A 21,477-nucleotide genomic window follows, 5' to 3' on the forward strand; every position below is an offset into this window, starting at 1 on the left:
AAGTATCTTATTAGTTCAGGAGATGGACAGATTAGATTCAGTTCAGAGAATCACAGAGTATTTCTTTGTTGTAGATTGCTGTAGATTTGAAGAATTGGTGTTTTGGCTAATGGAGAAGGGGAGGAGTAGATACTCCAGGTAGAGAGTTTCAAAAGATCTATCAAGGAAGTGCATGGATGTGTTCAGAGACTGACAAGTAAGCCACTTGGCCGAAACACAACTTAGTGAGAGGAAATCATGTGCAGGAAGGCTGGGAAGGTAGATTGGGACTAGATCCTATAGTTCTTCAGGCCGAATCTCATTTTGTATTATGAAGAAGGGTAAAAGGTAATGTGTGAATGGAGGAGACCCTTAGTCATTCAAAAGACTCTGTGTTAACTGGCTAGAAATGTACAAACCATGTATCCTGCTTTCAAAAACTAATGTAATAACTTATTATTGAATACCTGTTAGATGCAAAGGTTTGAAATAAATGTTCTTCTAGATATATTAGCTCATTTGACTTTATCATCCATAATCTTGCTATAGTTTGAATAAAGGCTGTGGAGAAAGCAGTGATGCCAGGCTAAGCAATTTGGGTTTTATCCCAAGGGAAAAGGAGGCTCACTGGAGCATTATAAGTGGGTAAGAACCACAGTCTGATTTGCATTTTAGCCTAATCACTGTGAGAGCAATTTGGAAAGTGAATGAGAGGGGGCAAGTCTGGAAGTCGGGAGATAAGTATGAGTGTTCTGCTTTTAGATGGGCTCTGCCATATGGAGATCATTTTATTGGCAGTGTGTAGGATGGGTCAGATGAGGGGAAACTGTGGGAAGAAGACCAAAGCAGAAAATATTTTAGTCATCCAGATGAAAAAGAATAAAGATGTGACCTAAAAGGACATCAGTGACAAGGAAGAGGTGGAATCAATAAGGGAAGGAAGGTTGGAATACGCTCAAAGCCTGTCGTCTTAGAGAAATGGTTTTAACCATTTATAAGAACAGAAAGCTCAGGAAGGGTTGCAGATGAGGGTGTATTTATATTGGAGGAAGAGTTTTATTTTGGTCAGATTGTGTTTCAGGGTATTAGTGAATGCCTCCGGAGTTCAACTGGTAATACTGGCCTGGGATCTGAACAGTGCTATGGATAGAGAAATCTATGCTACTGGCATGCAGGTTACAGATATAAAGACAGGAATAAATGTATTCCTGGGGGAGTTATGCAGGAAAAACTATAATAAATTCAGGAAATGTCTGCATTTATAAAGGGGAAGGAGGCAGAGGACAAAGGTAGGAGGCAGAGGAAATAATGTCTAACTTTGTAGATTTACTGAGAAGATTAAATGAGTTAATGGTTTTTTGAGTTTTTTTTTTTTGTAGTGAATGGTACATAACAGATACACAATAAATTCTCTCAAACAAATAAACAAACATAAATATAGAACTTCTTCACTTCACCCAAGCACCTGAGTTTTCATATTAGAAAATCATAAGCTCACGTCTCCCCATTGGTAGAAGAGCTTGGCAGCATTCCACTGTAGCTTCTGGTTCCGTTTGTTGCCCACGATGGGAGAGCGTCCCCTGGAAAGGCCTTTCTTGGTGATATTCACGTGATGCCCTTTCATCCACTCTGGCCAGTTGCCACGGTTGCAGCGGTGAACAAAACGGGCACATTCCAGGAATAGAGCTGCTCTAGCTACCACAGGAGCTTCCTGAGGACGGTTGTTGAGGAAAGAATGATGTCGGATTAATGAGCAATAGGCTGACCTTAAAGGGAATTACTAAGCACTCTTAGTTTATTTCAGTCTCCATATCTCGATTTAGGTTAGTCGTATTTCCCAGGGCAGTAGTAGCATGGTTAACAGTAGTGGGAATTCTGGAAAGTAAATCCTTGAAGGCAAATTTGCATATTGAAGAATTAGACATTTTAAGTAGATTTCTGTGTTTAGCCTTCCCCTTTTGAAGAATCTTCAGTAATTTCATGATTTTATATTTGCATATTTAAGAGATGGCTGGGATTTGAAGAGGAGAGCGAGATAATTTTCAAAGGGGTTTTTCAATAGGAATCTTTTGTTAAAATGTTAACCTGAAGCAAACCAGGATTCAATTTCTAGAGCTAGTTTTATGTTAATCAAGGGATTCAGCAGTGATCTGGTTCCAACAATAATGTTATCCATGACCATCCGCACACTCCAAGGAAGTACAACTATTCCTGTGCATTTTGGCTAGTAAGAAAAGGAAGTGCTTATTAGATTTTGTTGAGTTCGTCTTTGTTTGCCCTTACTTTGTGATGAATAACAGATCAAATTCTGCTTAAATAGGCATGGTTTCAATCGAAAATGTTTGACAAAAAGGAAATTATTTAATTGATAAATGAAAAGCAGAGCATTTCTTCAGAAAAAGAGAAATATGGCTCCATCTTGTCATGTCAAGACGTGCTTGAAAAAAAATAAAAGAAGAAACAACTTTCAGTTGATACCCAGAAACTAGTAAGGACCAGCTACCTATTGAAATCTTTATAAGCTAAAAAGATAGATAGATAGATGATAGATAGATAGATAGATAGATAGATAAAGGGGTATTCCCATAGAAAGTCAACAGGTCACAAGAAATACATCAACAACTAATGCGCCTTCTAACTTGTGCCAATTAAAAAAAATATATCACAATACTGGCCATCAACTCAGAGTTACCTGATAGCCATAAGTTGATTAGTAACTAACACTTTTAAACATTTCAAACAGTAATATTCTTAATAATGCATTGATCCATAATATTAAAATAGGGGCTAATATATAGAGAGTATCAATTACATGCCAATTAGATTTTATGAGTTGTCATTCTGAATAATAATAACAAACCTCTGGACTAGAAATAATATCTTCATTTCAATGTTTTTAAAAATGAGATATAAATTTTCTGTAATCATACAGCTGGGAAGAGGAGAATACAGGATTCAGTACCAGGTCTTTCCAATGCCCAAATTGATGCTAGTTCCTTTTTGGTATCTGCATTGTCTTAATATATACACATATAAATCTTGACAAAAGATGATTTCTAGAATGCATGTAGAAAGTCATTGTTTAAAAATGGGTCATTAATGTCATATAATGTTACCCTCTAAAACACAAATATATGATCATATCATTTTTCTATTTAAAATTTATTATAGGTTCCATCCACCTCAATCATAACATGAATAAATATGCCCAACCTTTCTCATCTGGTTCATCTCTCTTTCTATCTCTGTATCAAGTACTCTATGGTCTAACTCTATCAAACTGGTTACAGTCCCTTAAATATGACATCTTCCACCTTTTCACATGTTGTTTCCATGATCTGTGGAGCTGTTAAGCCCCTTTTCCATCTTGTAAATTCCCACTTTTAAGAATAAGTTTAGTTACTTCCTCTAAGAAGCCTTCCTTAATGTCTCTCCTCTTAGGCAGAATTGATACTTCATTCTTTGAGTACCACAGTATCTCAAACATACTGAGTGATTCTAGTAGGTTAGCCCTTTAAGCATTTTCTCATTGTCCATAACTTAAAGGAAGCCATCAAGAATTCCAATAAGAAATACATTTATGTAGTAATGTAATATCACAAAACAAACGATGTATTGCTACTACATGCAAAGTTAACCTATGTGAAAAGGCAGAATACAAGATGAACACTAATGATAGAAACCTATCATTAATAAAAAATGGATACTAATGATGAGAATCTATCATCCACTGCATTGGTGCCAAGATTTGGTAGTAGGTCACAGGAATAGAAAGACAAGATTGAGAGGGTCAAATGCCTTTCTGCATTAAACCTATCAGTATTGTGGTACTATAACATACAGAATAAATGTCTGCACTCTTTTCTTGTATTAAATATTTATTTTACTAAACATGTCTGATGTGCTCATCTGTGTCTGGAAAAGCCTTGAACATCTGTCTCTAAAAATGAATGGCAGCCTGGAGTGCAAGGTGAGTCATGTGAATTTATTCTCAGCCCATCACATTTTGACACATTCCCAATATAAAGCAATGGGATTCATTGCTCAATGATGGGAAGACAGAACCACTGTTGGGGTGGCATTATGTTGTAAACCCTGCCTCTTTCAGGACTACCAAGGCCAAAAATTAACCTAACTCAAATATATGGGGCAGAGGATCTTTTTATTGCCCTTAACTTTTAGATGACACTGAGAAGATTAACAATAGATGAATGAAAAATCCAAATTGTGCCTTATGAGTTTTCTCATGTATACTGACTTGCCTTCTTCAGAAAAAAAGCTTATAAAGCTCAGGGCATTTGAATGAAAAGGAATTTTGATTTTCTGTTATCAAAAACTAGTTACAATAAAACCCGGATATTACTAGTTATCAGCCCCAGGAAATCCTAATCTAAAGTGTGGAAGTGGAATTGTGATCATTATGAAAATAATTCCCATTAACTATACAGCACAACACTAAATGGAGGGTTGATTGTTATCTGATGAATTTGATCCATGTTAACTGTAAAAGCAAGGAACTTTTGGAAATTCACTATCTGCATGAAGGGATGAAGACTTAGAGTAACTCATATATTGTCTTTTTATTATAATCCTTATCAATCTGGTGGATGAAAGCAGGCTTGAAATACTGTAGCCAAGATGACACTGTCAATACCACTTTCTGGGGGTATTGTAATATAGATCTCATGATACAGACAGTTGAGGGAGTTGTTGAAGACTCTACAAAGCTAAGGACTCTACTGTACATCCTGGTAGGAGATACATAACAGTAAGTACTGACTTCACAATGTGTGTGAAAGAGCTTTTGAGGCATTCTAGGTGTGGGTATGGCTATGGGGACTTATTTTACTAATGAGTTCATTTCAGAGTATGGTTTAGAAAGCATTGATTTTAGGGGCAGGGTTCTAGAATACCTTGGGCAAAAGATTCGTCCTGGACATAGAGAAGTGTCAACTTTTCCTCTTTTGATGGAGCTTACCTGTTACAGTTCAGCGCAATCTGAAGAAGCAGCAAAGAATGGAGACATGACAGAATGGATAGGGATGGAGAAGAACAACACATAGAGAACATCATAGAGAACAACAGCACATATGGAGAAAAATGAATCAGAAGAACGCTGCACGGATGAAAACCAGAGTGTCAGAGCATAGTCAAAGGTGAACATCTAAATAAAATTTGGTAGGACTGGTATACCACAGAAAATTTTTACTGGTGGTCCTGAAAGAGAAGTAGGCATATTTCAATATCTGTCTTATTAGCATGTCTGCTAAATTACCTTTGTATGTTTCGTAATGCCACCGAATGGCTTCAATTCAATTGTTGCATAACCTTATAGTTCTGGACAAGACACGAATCAATTTTAACTGGGAGGATAAGATTACTCTAAAATATTCACTGAAATCTTATGGAATTTGTAAGTTTGAGGGTCAAAAATAGTTGAATACTAACAATTTCACATGGTTCACTCTTATATAAGGTGTTCTCTGCAATGACTACAAATCTGTTTAGTTAGAGCTACAAAATGTCATAAGAATGTCATTATGCAGCATGGATTTCTCTGACATTCTCTGACTAGAAAGGATTGGCTACTTCTCCTTGACTTCCTTTGTCACTTTTTCCTGCATTTAATAAGATCATTATGTATATTGAATGTTTCCTTTATGAAAGTGAAGGAGAGAATTGGAAAACTAATTCAAACAGCTGTGCTTTATTTTGCCTGGGGACTTGGAAAATATTGTTACCAAGATACGATGGTTAATTGAAGGTTATAATTGCAATACATTTCTTTCCCTGAAGGACTATATCTAAACTTATTATGTGAGAAGAAACCTAACTGATTCTGAAAACTCATATAAAAAACACTGGACAGGAACTAACTATTTTAAAACACTGAATATTTTATGTTGGCCCCTGGGGAATTACATAATATTTTTATTGCCTTACAATAAAATATAAAGCTCTTGCTGGCACAGGGTACCTATTTATTTAAAACCAATGGGAATAAGCAGTTATTGTGGGTCCTAATGTGCATTGGAACCTCGTTTGCTAGAGGGTATGTGCTTGTGAGTCAGTATTTATTGCTTAGCCTGTATTGAATACTCTGCCTGACTGAGATCATTAAGTAACAGGCTGCCTCTGCCCTTGCTCATTTCCACAGTAGCTGCGGGCAACTAGCGTCATTCGGTTATCAGACTAGAGGCAGGCATTATATTTTAGTACATGGTCTAGATGCCTAGCCATTTTAACAGTTACTCAGATCACACTAACTTTTGGGAATTGTAAAAAAATAAATAAAGTCTTCTGTTTCTGAAAATATGATGAATTAGGTGTGGAAACAAACTTCCTTCGGTTTAGACTTCTAAAAATACTAGATAAAATATACTCCAAAGTTTTCATTTTGCCCTTGCTTTTGCTTCTAACATGAGATAATAAACTGCTGGAGAGGAGAAATTACAAGAAAGTATAATTCTGGGTAGGGGAGAGAATAGGGTGAGAGCTGGCATAGGAATAATTACCCTAACGGTTTCTACTGACTATGGAGAAGCCAGACCCTGGGTTTTCAATGGTCCATAAGTTAAATGTCTGAGCCCAAGCAGAGTGAGAATTCAGTTCATTCACTCCTACATAAAGCCAAGATCCCATGTGTGAGTTAAGTTCAGTGCATGAATTAGAAAAAGATCTACCCCACAGAAGTAGGCTTGCCTGACTAGACTTGGCTCTGGTCTGGGTAAAACAGAAAAAAAAAAAAAAAAAAAAAAAAAAAGAAAGAAAGAGAAAGGAAAAGAAAGAAAAAGATTCTTTTATGAAATTTCCTAATCAAAATCCCACATTCCTGTATAAGTTTTCACTAGAATGGGCATGACTTCCATGCTCCTTGACCACCAAAAAGATCATTTAAAAATAAAAATGATCTTAGGTTTGTGCTGCTTCCACCTGAGAAAGGAAATGGAAATCCTGTCTGGAGGAATATTTTAAATTAGTACTTATATCTTCAAACTCAAGTGTGTAGAAGAGTCACTGGGAATACAGACAAAAATAGATTTTTGGGTTCCCACCTCAAAGATTCTGATTCAGTAGATATGTTGAGGGCCTGAAAATCTGCATTTCAAACATGCTCAGAGATGATGCTGATATTGCTGCTCTGCTAAATAATGCTACTTTTAATACAGGTCTTAAAGAATTCTCACATAAAATTCCAAGAAATTAAGCTCATATAACAAATACATTTAAAAATCTACCAGGAGTAAGAGCAGAAACAACAAAATATAGAATCAAAGTCACAAAGACAGGAGTTATTAGAATTGTACTTTACAAATACATTGAAAGATTAATGTGGATATCGAAATGTATGGTGAAGAAATAGGTTATCAAAGTTGACCTGGCAGTTTTAAAACGAGACTCAAATAAAACTTCTACAAATGAAAAGTAGTAGTTGAAATTTAAAACTCAATGTATAGGTTGACAGATAGATTAGGTCAAGTGTTTTAAATTTCAGCACAATCACCATTTGGACCAGATAATTCTTTTTTTATGGCGGGTGCACTATATTTACGAGCATATTTGTTTCTACCCAGGAGATTCTAGCAGCAATTACCAGGTTGTGACAATAAAAAATTCCTCCAGACATTGTCAAACATCCCTTCTAGGGCAAAATTTTTTGTGGTTTAGAACCATGGGATTGGACAAAGTTGAAAAGAGAAAATGTGAAATGGAAGAAATATCTCAGCAACTTACTCAGGATATAGATCGAAAGAAACAAAGAAATGAAAAATATAAAAGAAACTGTCAAAAACAGAGGATAAAACAATAAGATCTATCATATACCTTTTCAATTTATAGAAGTAAAGATTAGATAAAATGTGAAAGATATAATCTTTGAAGAGATAATAGCAGGACAATTTGCAGAATAGATGTAATATGCCAATTACACAATTCAGGAGCTTTCTGAACCTAAAATAAGAAAAATAAGCTAGAAACATCTCAGTGAAACTGCAAAAAGCAACAATAAAGGTAACAAAAGCAATTAAGAGGGTCAGATTAGATTATGTATATTACTATAAATGAATGTTGATAAAGTCAGAAGAGAATGGGATAATACTTTTGAAGTAATAGAAAGAAAATGTTAGCCTATAATTATGATTACAGCAAAAATATCTTTCAAGAATGAGACCAAAATAAAGACATTTTCCAGTAAATTGTATTTGTGAGAGCTACTGCCAAGTGACTATCACTAAAGAAACTTCTGAAAGGTCTCCTTCAGAAGGACATGGATCTTAGGAAGAATGTATAAGATGCAAGGAGAAATGGTGAGAGAGAATATGCTAAGATTTTGGGTAAATTTAAAAATAATTTTCCTGAAAATCAATAAAAGTATTGTTTACTTTGTCAATGTTAAAATAAAAACAAGATAGAACTAAATCTCAAGCAATAGATTGGTTTAAAATACTCTACAGTATTTTACAGTTTGAGGGAAGAATATAGATACTAATTATAGACTTCAAATAAAAAGAGATTACAATAATTTCCAACCTAATGAAGGAAAAAAATAAAACAAAGTTAAACCAAACCAACAAAATCAATAGAAGTAAAACTAAATCCATTATAATCTAAAAGAGAATATAAATAGAAGAACACATATACAATGAAATAATGAAAAATGTGATAAATAGGCAAAAAAAAAGTGAAGTGAATCTATATGAGCAATCATAATCTGTGCAAAGGTACTAAATTTTCCTGGGGAAAAGATTCTTAAAGTGGTATAAAAAATTCAGTATATGGTTTTTATGAGAGTCCTACCTAAAACACAAACATACAGAAAAATTGAAAGTAAAGGTTTGGCAAAGGGACATATGCAGCCAATGTTAACCAACTACAATGGTTTCATCTGTACTGGAATCAGAAAGAAATCTATCTTACTAAAAATAAACTGGGTCACTAGCTAGTAATAAAAGGCTCATAGCACCAGATACTTGCCATACTTCTAAACTGCTACTAAATAAATAAAAATTGTCAGAAGTACAAGTATAAATACCCTCAAATTTGCCATCAGGGTGAAGATTTAAACACAACTTAGTGATCAACACAGCAAGCAGTAAGAAGTAAATAAGAATGGAGATTTGAATATAAAATACTACTGGAAACTATACATTCTTCTCAACCACAAAAGGAACATTTATGAAACCTGATAGTGTTCTGGTGCATACAACAAGCCTAAATTGATTCCAAAGAATCAATATCTAAAAACAAAGTTATAAATCAATAGCAAATGGATACCTAACAAAACCTTGTATTTAGGAAACTAAAACATACACATACACATCTAAGTAACCCATGGGTCAGAAAGAAAGAAAGAAAGAAAGAAAGAAAGAAAGAAAGAAAGAAAGATCCCATTAATTTCATTAAAGAAATTAAAAATAAATTAAAAATAAATTATAGCAAAAACACAGCTTATCAAAATTTATGATGTGTAGTCAAAGTAGTATTTGAGGCAAATTAATAGCTAAATGATCAATTGTGAAAAGAAAAAATGAAATTATGAGCTAAGCAATTAGCCAGTAAGCTAAAAAATACAATGAATTCAAAACAAGAGAAGAAAATAAAGAGCAAGAAGTAATAAATTTGAGAACAAAGATAACACAGAATCAACAAGACCATTAAAAAAAAACTAATAAAATTGACAAACATCTGGCAAGCCAAATCAAGAAAAAACCCTCACAATTTTAGAAATAAAAACAGATAAAATAACTACAGATGCTGCAATGATTAATAACTAATAAGAAAATGTTTTGACAAATTTTATGCCCCAAAACATGAAAATGTAGGTGAAACTGACAAATTACTAAAAAAATTAAAATTACTTACACTGACTCAGAAAGAAGCAGAACTTTTGACTAACCAATTCACAAATGAATTTCAGTTTGAATTTCAGTTATCTCTACATTTATCTATGAATTCAATATAATTCCAAGAACAAATCAAAGGATTTTCATGAAACCTGACAGCCTAATTATAAAATTCACACTAAAGAGCAAAAAGTCTTGAATAGCTTAGGTGATGTTAAAAGTTCTAGCTTTTAAAACAGAGTAGTTTAACTTAGGGTACAAGGGGAATAGAACATTAAACAAAAACAAAAACCCTCAGAATTACACTCATGCATATATGAAAATCTGACACATAATTAAGTTAATACTATGAATTCAAAGCAATAAATGAAATGAATTCTCTGCACATCAGAGAATAAAGTATGAACTAGTCATTAGGCTAGCATAATTATTTTCCATGTGGGAAAAAAAAAGGATTAAGGAAACAATTTCCTATCATACCAATCACATAGTATCTTCTAGCTAAAGACTTTGGTATATAATGTAAACTTTAAAACTTTTAGAAGAAAAAATAAGAATATATTTATTGCCTTGGGATTTTTTTTTTAATTTTTTTTAATGTTTTATTTATTTCTAGGAGAGAGAGAGAGACAGCGTGAACAGGGGAGGGTCAGAGAGAGAGAGAGTCACAGACTGAAACAGGCTCCAGGCTCTGAGCTGGTAGTCAGCACAGAGCCTGACGCGGGGCTCGAACCCACGAACCGCGAGATCATGACCCAAGCGAAAGTCGGACGCTTAACCGACTAAGCCACCCAGGCGCCCCGCCTTGGGATTTTTTTAAAAAGACGTAAAAAATTGCTAGCCATAAAGAAAATTTTAATGAATCAAATTAAAATTTTATCTTTATTAAAATTTAGTATAAGGAATTAAATGAATATAAGCCACAAATTGGGAAATAATGCAATGTAGAGAACAGAAAATGGATTCTTATTGACAATATCTACACTCTTTTAAAATTATCAATAAAATTTAAATAATCTTCCAGTAAAAAATAAACAAAAGACATGGGATCTTTCACCAAAGTGAAACATGAATGGTAAAAACCTATAAGGAAGCATTTGAAATTTGAAGTTGAAATATAAAGTATTGTTACTTTAATTCATCAGATTGGTGAAGATAAAAATGTTGGACAATACAAGTGCTGACAAGAACACAGAGGAACATCCCCTTCTATGACAATATTGGTGCCAGTAATTGCTGCAACTACTTTGAAATACACTTTGGTATCAGACAGTAAAATTATGACTCAGTAATTCCACCCATATGTGTATTTGGAAAACTGTAAATCAAGGCCCATATGCGGTAATACGCATGAAGGCATTGTTCAAAATTTTGAAAAAATTAAACATTTAACATTGAATGGATATGTAAACTGACATATTCGAACAAAGAAATATCATATCATTTATCAGCGAAAATGAATGTATTAATAATGGCAAAGCATCAAAGAAGATGAACTCAAAGGTAACGTTGAGAGTAAGAGGGTGGCATGATTTAACTTAAATGAATTTTGGAACTAGGCAAACAAAGCAAAAAGAAACAATGTATTTCCTAGGGATATAAGTGCATGTGGTAAATTAAAGCATAGGAAAGATAAAACAAAGTTCAAGGGAGCAGTGTTTCCTAGGAGGCAGGGAATGTATGATTAGGGAAGAGAATTCAAGTGACTTTAAAAAACTGGAAATGTCCTATTTTAAGGTGGTGGTGGATATGTGACATTAAATCTTTTTCCCTTCAACTTTCATATTTATGATGTATATTACTTTTATGCTACATTTCATAGTTAGGATCTTTTAAAAAAATTCAATTATATAGGAATAGCACTAGAATCAAGTAAATAATTTCATGATTTAGTTTTGAATCATAAGAAAGGTTGAAATAATTCATTAGAAATCAAAACTAAAACTATGATTTAATTTTCAGTAAATTATTCAGTAAATAATTTCTACTGAATTATTTCAACCTTTCTTATGATTCAAAAGAAAACACAATATAATTTCACTTTGATAGCTCCTCTTATGCATGTATAGTTCTATTTCCTGGAAAGTAGCTAATTTGCATTGATCACCAAGTAGTCTTGTGATGGAAAGCCCCTGTGTGGATCAAATTCAATGCAGTGAACCTGATAATGTGACTATATCTATGGGAACCAGCGTTTTGTTTTCCCCAGACTTCCAGTTTATTCTGTTTAACTGATATAATTCTCGATAGCATTCCCTTTTACTCTCCAAAGTGCTGCAGTTTGAAAAAAAATTATATAATTATTCCTAAAGCTATCTATTTATAAGGCCATGTAATTTACCAAGAATTAGGTTTTCTCCATCCCAGACCAGAGAGAATTCTATAATATCACTGACTTTTTGCAGTCTTGGAATTTCTCCTAATGAATACTAGTGTTATTCATGCTACTAAATTAGAAATCACTATGTGTGTACAATTTATATATTCAACTGAATAAAAAAGGATAGAATATTTCATCTGAACTATGAAGAAAGCAGAATGTTTTATCTGAACTATATAGAAAATAGAAGTGCCTTTTGTTAGAACTGTTTAATTTTTCTATTTTTGTGCTTGTAGATTACATAAACCTGGAGACAAAATGAATTTTTTCTAAAACATGTCTTTTCTAAAATGCTTTACAGTTGTGTCTATTAACTTTGTACTAAAAAGAAAGAGTGTGAGGCAGAGCTGTGCTGGACTTAAAATTAAACCAATTATCCCCAAGTTGAGTAGTCAGAGCAATAAGAGAATTGTTTAAAGCCAAAACTGCAGAAAGACTTGGAATGTTGACATTTCTAACATTTCTTTCATTTAATGATACTTTTTAATTCTGAAGAAAATTGCAAATTGAAAAAGTCACATTTGCATTCTATGATTAAGGCAATAAAACATGGAAAATTGTTCTGAAATAAAAATTATAGCATAATGCAATCATTGTGTTTAAGCTGCACTTAAAAATAATACAACATCCAACAGAAGCAAACAATAAAGGAGAGAAGGGAGAAAGTGTTGGAATGGATTGTGATAATGAAATGAACACATTTATCTTTCCCTTCTCTCCCAAATCCCATTAGATGAAACGGTAGAATCTAGAAGTATGCCTATATCTGTATCTATTAACTGGATCTGGGTCTCATCTGTTTATCTATTGATCAGCAATCTATCCATCTATGTCATTTATATTTACACTTACCTGTCTATATATTTCTATATGGTAGAAATACATGTATTTCTGTATTCACATTTTTATTTGCTAGAAATTTCTATTCATATTCATATACATATATGACAGAAACCACAAATGCATTGTAAAACATATAAAACATATTTTAACAGTGAGGCATTTCTGAAAGCCAGGAGGCAGATGAAATCAGATACTAAGTGAAGCCAGATACAGAAGAAACAAAGCTAAATTTACATATAGTGGAGGACATTTCTGAAAGAGTAATTCTGAGAAACTCAACCCAGATGAACAGGTACGAATAACTGCAGTTGTCATACTGGTGCCAATGACTGTAAACACAGAAGGCTACCTTGATTCAAGCACACAGGACACATAGCTCTGTTCCCTGTCCTCAGGGTGCTCATCAGAATGCATCAGTGACTTCAGTTCCTTTACTTTTCCATATTTGAAAAACTGGATTTACGTGTGGCCTTAGTTCAGGACTATTCCCTGAGCTGGTTCCTTTTCTCTCATATAAACAAGGCAATAAATGTGAAGGTGCTTTATAATCTATCAAGTATAATGAAAAGGTTACTATGGTCGTCCTCTACCACCATCACCACCACCACCACCACCACCACCTCCACCACCACTACCACCGTGTTGTCTATCTCTTTTATCCAACTAACAAGTTCTACCTGGATTCTTCATCTGATAACGGAAACAACTGCACTCCGTTAAACCTTTACTGATTCTAACATCTGGAATTCTGACCTCTGACCTATGTACACTCCTTGGCGTTGATCTTGAATCAAAGACTCAGTCATGAAAGGGAATCATACAAACCATCCACTTCTTGAGGTCCCTGTATAGTGGTCCCCATTGAATCCAGTCTAGTGACAAAGAGCTAATCACTTCTCAATGGAACTACCCCATCACTAAACATCTACAATGATCAGAAAATGTTTTTTTCTTTGAGACTCAAAGACACTGCTTATAAGCATCAAGCCCCTTTATTTTATTTCTTACCATGAGATTTGTAAGATTGAGAAGGTCAGGCAGGGCCAGTGTAGGTTCCAAAGGAGAGGAGGAAAAGGAAATCTACTAGTCTGGTAATAGTCATATTTTGGTGAAGTAAAATAAATTTTAAGTTTTCAATGGGATTCAGCCCAACTTAGTGGTAGGAGTCAAGCTACAGGCAGGAAAAGAGTGTACTTGTATCTGAAAACCCCTGTAACCTCATCTCCCTGAAAACTTTAAGCATTATAGCAGTTGGAAATCAAATAGGTATGAAAACATTTGGTGGGAGGGATGAAATCTCAACACCCAAGAGACTTGATTATCAAAGTATTCATCAGTATTCATCTTAAAATAATCTCCATTCAGAAACCAGTATTAATTTGTTCTATTGGGATTATTTTTCAAATCCTTAAATGCTTTCTTTGTGACAAGCCTCATATTTCTCCCATGCCCACATATCTTATACAATTCCTAAGTATTCCATATAGGAAGTAATTATTGTTATTATAACACCAATAAGTATTAATAAAACTAATAAGTCCAATTACTTGATTAAAAGGTTTCATTTTGCCAGTAATAATGCAATTAGTTGAGATTGAATTCTTAACAGTTTTGTTTTAATGGATAGGTTTTGGGGGGGAATCCATGAACCTTTTGATATTATATGCTTAATTTTGTCTCTAAGTATACTTCTCTTGGGAAAATTTCCCCACTGGTTTAGTGGGGCCCCTGGGTGGCTCGGTCAGTTACAGCTTTGGTTCAGGTCATGATCTCGTGGTTCACGAGTTCGAGCTCCACGTCAGGCTCTGTGCTGACATCTCAGAGCCTGGAGCCTGCTTCAGAGTCTGTGTCTCTCTCTCTTTCTGCCTCTTCTCCACTCATGCTCTGTCTTTTTTTGTCTCAAAAATGAATAAACATTTAAAAAAAAAGAAATAATGGTTTAGAGAGTGAATATGTGGTATGAATCTTTAAAGTTGAAAACCTATATTTTCTGATTATGAATTCATCATGTATTCATGTGTAAAAGAACCTTTTTAAAACATTCAAATGCTTTTGGACCATTAAAAATCATTTACAATCTTCTTTATTCTGGAGACCATATTCATCTAAGTGTATTCTTAATCTATAAAGAGATACTCATTTTGATTTATTATTTCTATATGTGTATTTCTATCTATTATCTATCTCTCTATCTTCTATCTATCTATCTATCTATCTATCTATCTATCTATCTATCTATCTCTCTACCTACCTACCTACCTATCTACCTACTTATCTACCTATCTACCTATCCAAAGAAAGCATATGCTATTGCCACAAGAATCCTGAGTGGAATCAGAAGATTCTGCTCTGAATCCAGTTTTAGCACTGACTGGCATATCTGACCTTGAGCAAAATCACCTTGGCTCTTGTTCTCTTGTGTGGAAATGTTTGAATGAAAAGACTTCTCAATAAAGTTCATTCCATGATATATACTTCTGTGCAGATTTCAGCTCAGTATCTCTGAACTTGGGGCCTACCTAGACTTTCCCAGCAACTAAAGGACAACCTATTATCTCTGTCTTCAGGTGCTTATGTGACTAATAGTTGTTTAAATGCTATCATGCCATCACTTTCCAAGTTCTATAGACAGCTGTGTCTATTATCTTTCTATTAATTTTTCAATAGTTTGAAATAAAATGATTTGTTTTATCATTTTCCATAATCTCATTAGGCAGTTGCTTGAGAAATTTGATGCCCCACTTTGTCTAAAAATCTCCCAAAGTAGTTATGATTTAGGATTGACACGAAGATAGACATGACAGTACCTTTGGAACATTATAGCTTAAACCATCTACCTATAAAGTGCAAGTGCACAATTATTACTGTGAGTTCAACTAACTTCTGTCATCTTTAGTTTCTTACATTTAAATTACCATGTATAAAATACAGAATTTATTATTTTGCATATTTTAAAATAACTTCTTATAGTTATCTCACATAATTTTTTAATGAGACAACCAAAATATAGTCTTTAAAGACACACACAGGTCTAATCTGGCTCTATCCTTTGCTAGCTGTGTAGCCCTGGCCTGTTAGTTCGTCTTTCTGAGCTTCAATCTTTTTTTCCTTTGGAAACAGTAGGCACACAATAAATGTTAATCATTAGATTACCAACCTTAGAATGCTGTACATTAAGAAGGTTGGAGGGGCAGCTGGGTGGCTCAATCGGTTAAGTGTCTGACTTTGGCTCAGGTCAAGATTTCACGATTTGTGAGTTTGAGTCCTGAATCAGGTTCTGTGCTGACAGCTCAGAGCCTGAGGTCTGCTTCAGGTTCTGGGTCTCCCTCTCTCTCTGCCCCTCCCCCACTTGCACGCTATCTCTCTCTCTTTCTCTCAAAAACAAATAAACATTAAAAAAAGAAAAGAAGGCTGGGAAATGGATCACTATGCAAATGTAATCATAAGGAAAGGTTCAAAACAAGTTGAGTTTTGCTATATCATTATTAACAGCTAGCGCCATGTATGGCACATGGGAAGCTCTCAAAAGATATCGGTAGAGTTAATTAATTATTATATGATGTGTATCTTTTAAGCCACATTGGGCCATATCTTTCAAGCCGCTTTTTAATTCCACCACTCATGCCATTTGATATAATTAATATGTAGAGAACTGCCCCTTCTCTGTGACAACATCCACTCTAAAATTACTTACTATCAGGGAGGGGGCAAGGAGTGTTCGACTCACCATTACTGCCATCTCATTATTACCCTGTCGTTCTGAGTTCCTTCTATTCTGTAATCAAATCCTGCTGCTTTCACTGCTAACCAACATCATGCAGTGGTGTCTGACATTTTATACCCTGTCAGCACTTTCTAATCATTAAAACTTTGATAGTTGGAATATAGGAATTTATGGACATGTTAATGAGTATTTCTTAAGTGCAAATAAGATGAGGCATACTTTATTGGGTGTTAGTATTTTTGATGAACTGGCTGTTCACATGCTTACTCCTTATGTGTTCAATTGCTTATCCTTTCCTTATGAATTTGTTACATTTATTTATTTTAATCTGCTCCTTTTGGAATAAGTCAATAGTGATTAAAAAATTCATTGCATAACTCAAAGGAGTGACAGGCTAGTTAAAAAGCAAGGGATTGGCTCCTTGCCTTGTCAAACTCTTGCTTTAGACAGGCACCTTGTTCTTTGATTAATTGCCACCAGCCTCAGCTCTCCTGAAGGCTCATGATTCTTCACATTTTATAGTAACCAAAGCATACATCAATACACATGGAACATTTTGTAATTCACAAACATCCTCAAAGGCCAATATCTGGGAATGGGGAACTGACTGAGAAATATTATACAAGTTATCATTTTGGGTGATTACAGTGGTATTTGTGTTTCAGGCTTAAGTGAAACCACATATCTTGTTGGTCACTATCCCGAGACCAAAAGCTGCAAATGTTACAGAAAAAATGTCATAAATTACATGATTAGGTTTGGATTTTTTTTCAAGGTAAAATATGGGTGGCCACTGATCAGTTATTCATGTGCTACAAAATCTGGAAAAGGGATCATTTATAGGCAGCCTTAAATTTTTTTGTTTTTTAAAAAAGTCTGTTTTAGTTTATCCTTTTAAAAAGAAAAAATAAAAGATTTATTCTTGATGCTTCTCTGGTATTGAGTGCCCAGTATTTATACAGTGTATGAAGAGTTTATTAAACCAGAGGTAAATAAAGGAAATTGAGAGACTGAGTTCAAATCTCATATCTGGGCCTAGATTACCTGACAGAAACCCTTTCTAAAGAAGATCAACTTTATTTAAACCCTTACAAGTGTATAGAATATCATGAAGTTCAAAGCATTTCTGCACAATTAATTTAAACTGATCTTTCCTTCATATCTTTCCTCCAATTGATAGATAATGAAACCAAGGCTGAGAGATGTTTAAGTATTAATACATGGCAGACCTAAAACTAATAATAACAAAATAATAATAATGACCTACTTTATTAAGCAGTTACCTTATCAGGCACTGTGATGAGGGCTTTCTATTTAATGTCTCATTTAATCCTAACACTAGCCAGATGAGGTAGGCATGTCATTATTACTCTTACTTTCATTTACAGAAGTTCATCTAGTAAATATCAGAGTGATTTTGATCTAGGTAGTCAGATTCAGGAGCCCTCATATCCTTTTAATCATGATGCTATACAGTCTACTTCTCAGTGCAAATTTATTAAAATTTTTCCTTTTCTCTTTTTATCTCACCACCTTTCTTCCTCTTTTTACCATTGGTGCTGAGGAAGGCAAACAAACAAACAAAAAAACCCCCACAAAAACTATACTATCATCTCAATAAATGTAGAAAAAGCATTTGACAAAGTACAACATCCATTCTTGAAAAAAACTCCCAACATCATAAAGGCCATATACAAAACACTCACAGATGACATCATATTCAATGGTGAAAAACTGAGCTTTTCCTATAAAATTAGGAAAAAGATAAGAATGTCCACTGTCATTACTTTTATTCAACAAAGTATTTGAAGTCCTAGCCATAGCAATTAGACAAGAAAAAAAAATAGAAAGCATCCAAATTGGAGAAAAAGTAAATCTTTTACCATTTGCAGATGACATGATACTATATATAGAAAACCCTAAAGACTCTACCAAAAATCTACTAGAACTGGTAAATAAATTCAGTAAAGTCACAAGACACATATTTAATATATTGTAATCTCTTGCACTTCTATGCACTAATAATGAAGTAGCAGAAAGAGAAATAAGAAAATAATACCATTTATAATTGCACCCAAAATAATAAAATATCTAGAAATATGCTTAAGCCAGGAGGTGAAAGACCTGTCCTCTGAAAACTATAAAGCATTAATTAAAAAAAAAGATAACTCCACAGATAGGGTTAAGATTAGGGACTCATGCTTTCCTCCATTAGCAGTATTAATTGTGATGGGAGACAGACTGGGCAAATTCTTCTAACAACTTACAAGATCCAAAGCAGCAGCCAGGATAGATGCATCAGGAATTGTCCCTGGCTCACAGCAGTTTAATAGAAATTGAAAGCGCTTCATGCCTTGTCGGATTGCTCCAAGATTCACCACGTTTTTGCTTTTTCCACCATCTTGGTTGGAAGACAGATGGTCATCGAAACTGTGGCAACCTGTAGCATTTTTCCCATGGTAGAGGAATGAAGAAGAGAGAGTATAATGGATCATAGATTGAAAAAGAGGTTCAAAGTTATAACAGCATGTTTTCTGTAGTGTTGGCCTGAAACTTTCTCCCTGACTCCACCTCCTTCCTTTCCAACCTAATGCCTGATTTAGAGGTACCATGACTTTGGGAAATCTGGTGATACATAGCATATGCATGTGCCGAGTTTTACATAAATATAAGATCTGATCATTTTGCTACCAGGTCTCCTCTCTAATACTGGCAAGAGCTCTTAGTATATTTAAAATTACTCTTCCTGTAATTGACAACTAACTTCTATTTTATGGAAGATGTAATCCCTGTGAAATTTCAAATCTGTTATCAAGGATAGGAACTTGATATCTCAGTTATAATACAAAGAATCACTGATTTTTGTAAAGAATCTGACATTGGTCATTTAACTCCAGAATCTCTAAACCTGCCTATATATCAAAATTACCTAGTAAGTCTGAATCTCATTCAGACTTTCAGAATCAGAATTTTTACAAGTGGAGTGCAGAAATTTGTGCTTTGTAAACCTCTGGGAAGATAACAAGGCAGCCAGCCTGACCCAGCTTTGTGGCCAGAGATTTGGGAACCACTGATCCCTCCCCACACTTACTTTTCCATAATTAAGCTCTCTATGAATAGGAATTGATCTAGAGCTTATTAAATACAGAATATCAGGTGTTATCCTAGAGATTTTGATTCCATGTCTGGGGAATACGCATATTTTAACAAACACTCCACTTAATTTATTGACTACAGAAAGTCTAAGGATCATACATTAAGAAAAAAATGATACAAAGCATTGTTTTTCATTACTTTTATCCAAAGGCACATTCTAAAGACCTAAATATCTCCTAACTTTACTATAGCTTCTAATATATATATATATATATATATGTTATATATATTATATAAATTCATATATATTTGTTTATATATATACATATAAACAAATCTCTCATATAAAGGCATTATGTTGAATATTGTTTTTAAAACCCCATCCAAGCCCCTTCTCAGGATTCTGAAATGTACCTCTGATACCTGAGAATACACCCCGAGGATGAGAATCACTAATTTAGAGTATCCCTTAATTTCAGCTTGCACCACTCATTTGTGGTTACCAACCCCAGGTTCTCACTGAGATGCCACAGATCTGATCTCCAGAAATGCCAACTCTTCTGTTAAGAATACCCTGATCCCTTCCACCTATTGCCCTATTTTTCCCATGCTGCATCATCACAAGGCATATATATGTATGTCTGGTGTTTATTGTAAAACACCTTTAAAAAGCATGAAAGATAGATGAAATAAATATGGAAAATTTTGATTATTCTTGCAAATGGGTGATGAATATTTAGGATTCATTAGACTATCCTTTTTACTTTTTGTCTATGTTTGAAAATTTGCATAAGCACATAAAATGCTTAATAATATAATTAAAATATCATTATCAAAATTTCCCATATTTCATTTCTTATGGGCATACTTCCTTTTCAGATGCAAATGTCCCACATTCAAAATTCCATATTCAACACCTTTGGCACTTTTTTTTTCAATCAGTGTGACATATTTTGTATTAATTGCAAAATGAAGTAGCTTCTGGAAGACAGAATCTCAAAGGAGGCAGAGCTAAAATATACAGATAAGGAGAAAACATTTCCTAGACAGCTCCCTTTCAAAATGTTACTCTATTTATTCACGGTGCATTATCAAAACTACCAGAACCAGTGACTTCCTGTTATTTCTCCTATCTATAGTCCACTTTATTAGTCATTTATATCAGCAGAAATCTCATCTGTTAAAAGCATGCCCTTAGCAGTCTCTTTAACTCTGAATTTAAGATATACCTCAAATAATATATTTTAAATTAATCCTGTTGTTTTGTTACTCTAAGATTTATAAGGTGATAACGTTAGGTGATAACTGCTTCAAATTTGTAATAGAACTAATCTATAAGACAGGATGTATGGTCAATAAACTTATTCTTATTAAACTCATTTATTAAGGACAGTTGCCATAATCTCATTAGAGGAGGCATTAAAAATAAGTATAATTTTTCCCAATATTTATTTGACAAGATAATAAATTCTAAAAGAAACTATTTAATATTACCAAAGGAAGTACTATTTTGATCAAAAGAACTTCAGAAACAATATGGTTAAGGAGTCTAAGTAAAGTAATGAAGAGAGAAGTGATCAAAACAATCTTTGTCAGGAAGAACCTATTTTCTT

General features: G+C 33.9%; 1 protein-coding gene across 3 annotated transcripts in view; it reads right to left on the bottom strand.

The window, feature by feature from the left end:
• Window positions 1-21,477, bottom strand: part of UNC80 (unc-80 homolog, NALCN channel complex subunit) — a 221,428-nt gene that overhangs the window by 120,357 nt on the left and 79,594 nt on the right. For all 3 annotated transcript variants that reach the window (XM_039249973.1, XM_039249971.1, XM_039249972.1), the window contains exons 22-23: window positions 19,036-19,208; window positions 1,478-1,690 (exon numbers count right to left, since the gene is read on the bottom strand). In XM_039249973.1, coding sequence (XP_039105904.1) covers window positions 1,478-1,690; window positions 19,036-19,208 — 386 coding nt within the window. The remainder of the gene's footprint in view (window positions 1-1,477; window positions 1,691-19,035; window positions 19,209-21,477) is intronic.

Source organism: Hyaena hyaena, unplaced genomic scaffold (genome assembly GCF_003009895.1).
Source record: "Hyaena hyaena isolate Hyena2069 unplaced genomic scaffold, ASM300989v1 scaffold_353, whole genome shotgun sequence".
In the NCBI taxonomy this organism is placed as follows: domain Eukaryota; kingdom Metazoa; phylum Chordata; class Mammalia; order Carnivora; family Hyaenidae; genus Hyaena; species Hyaena hyaena.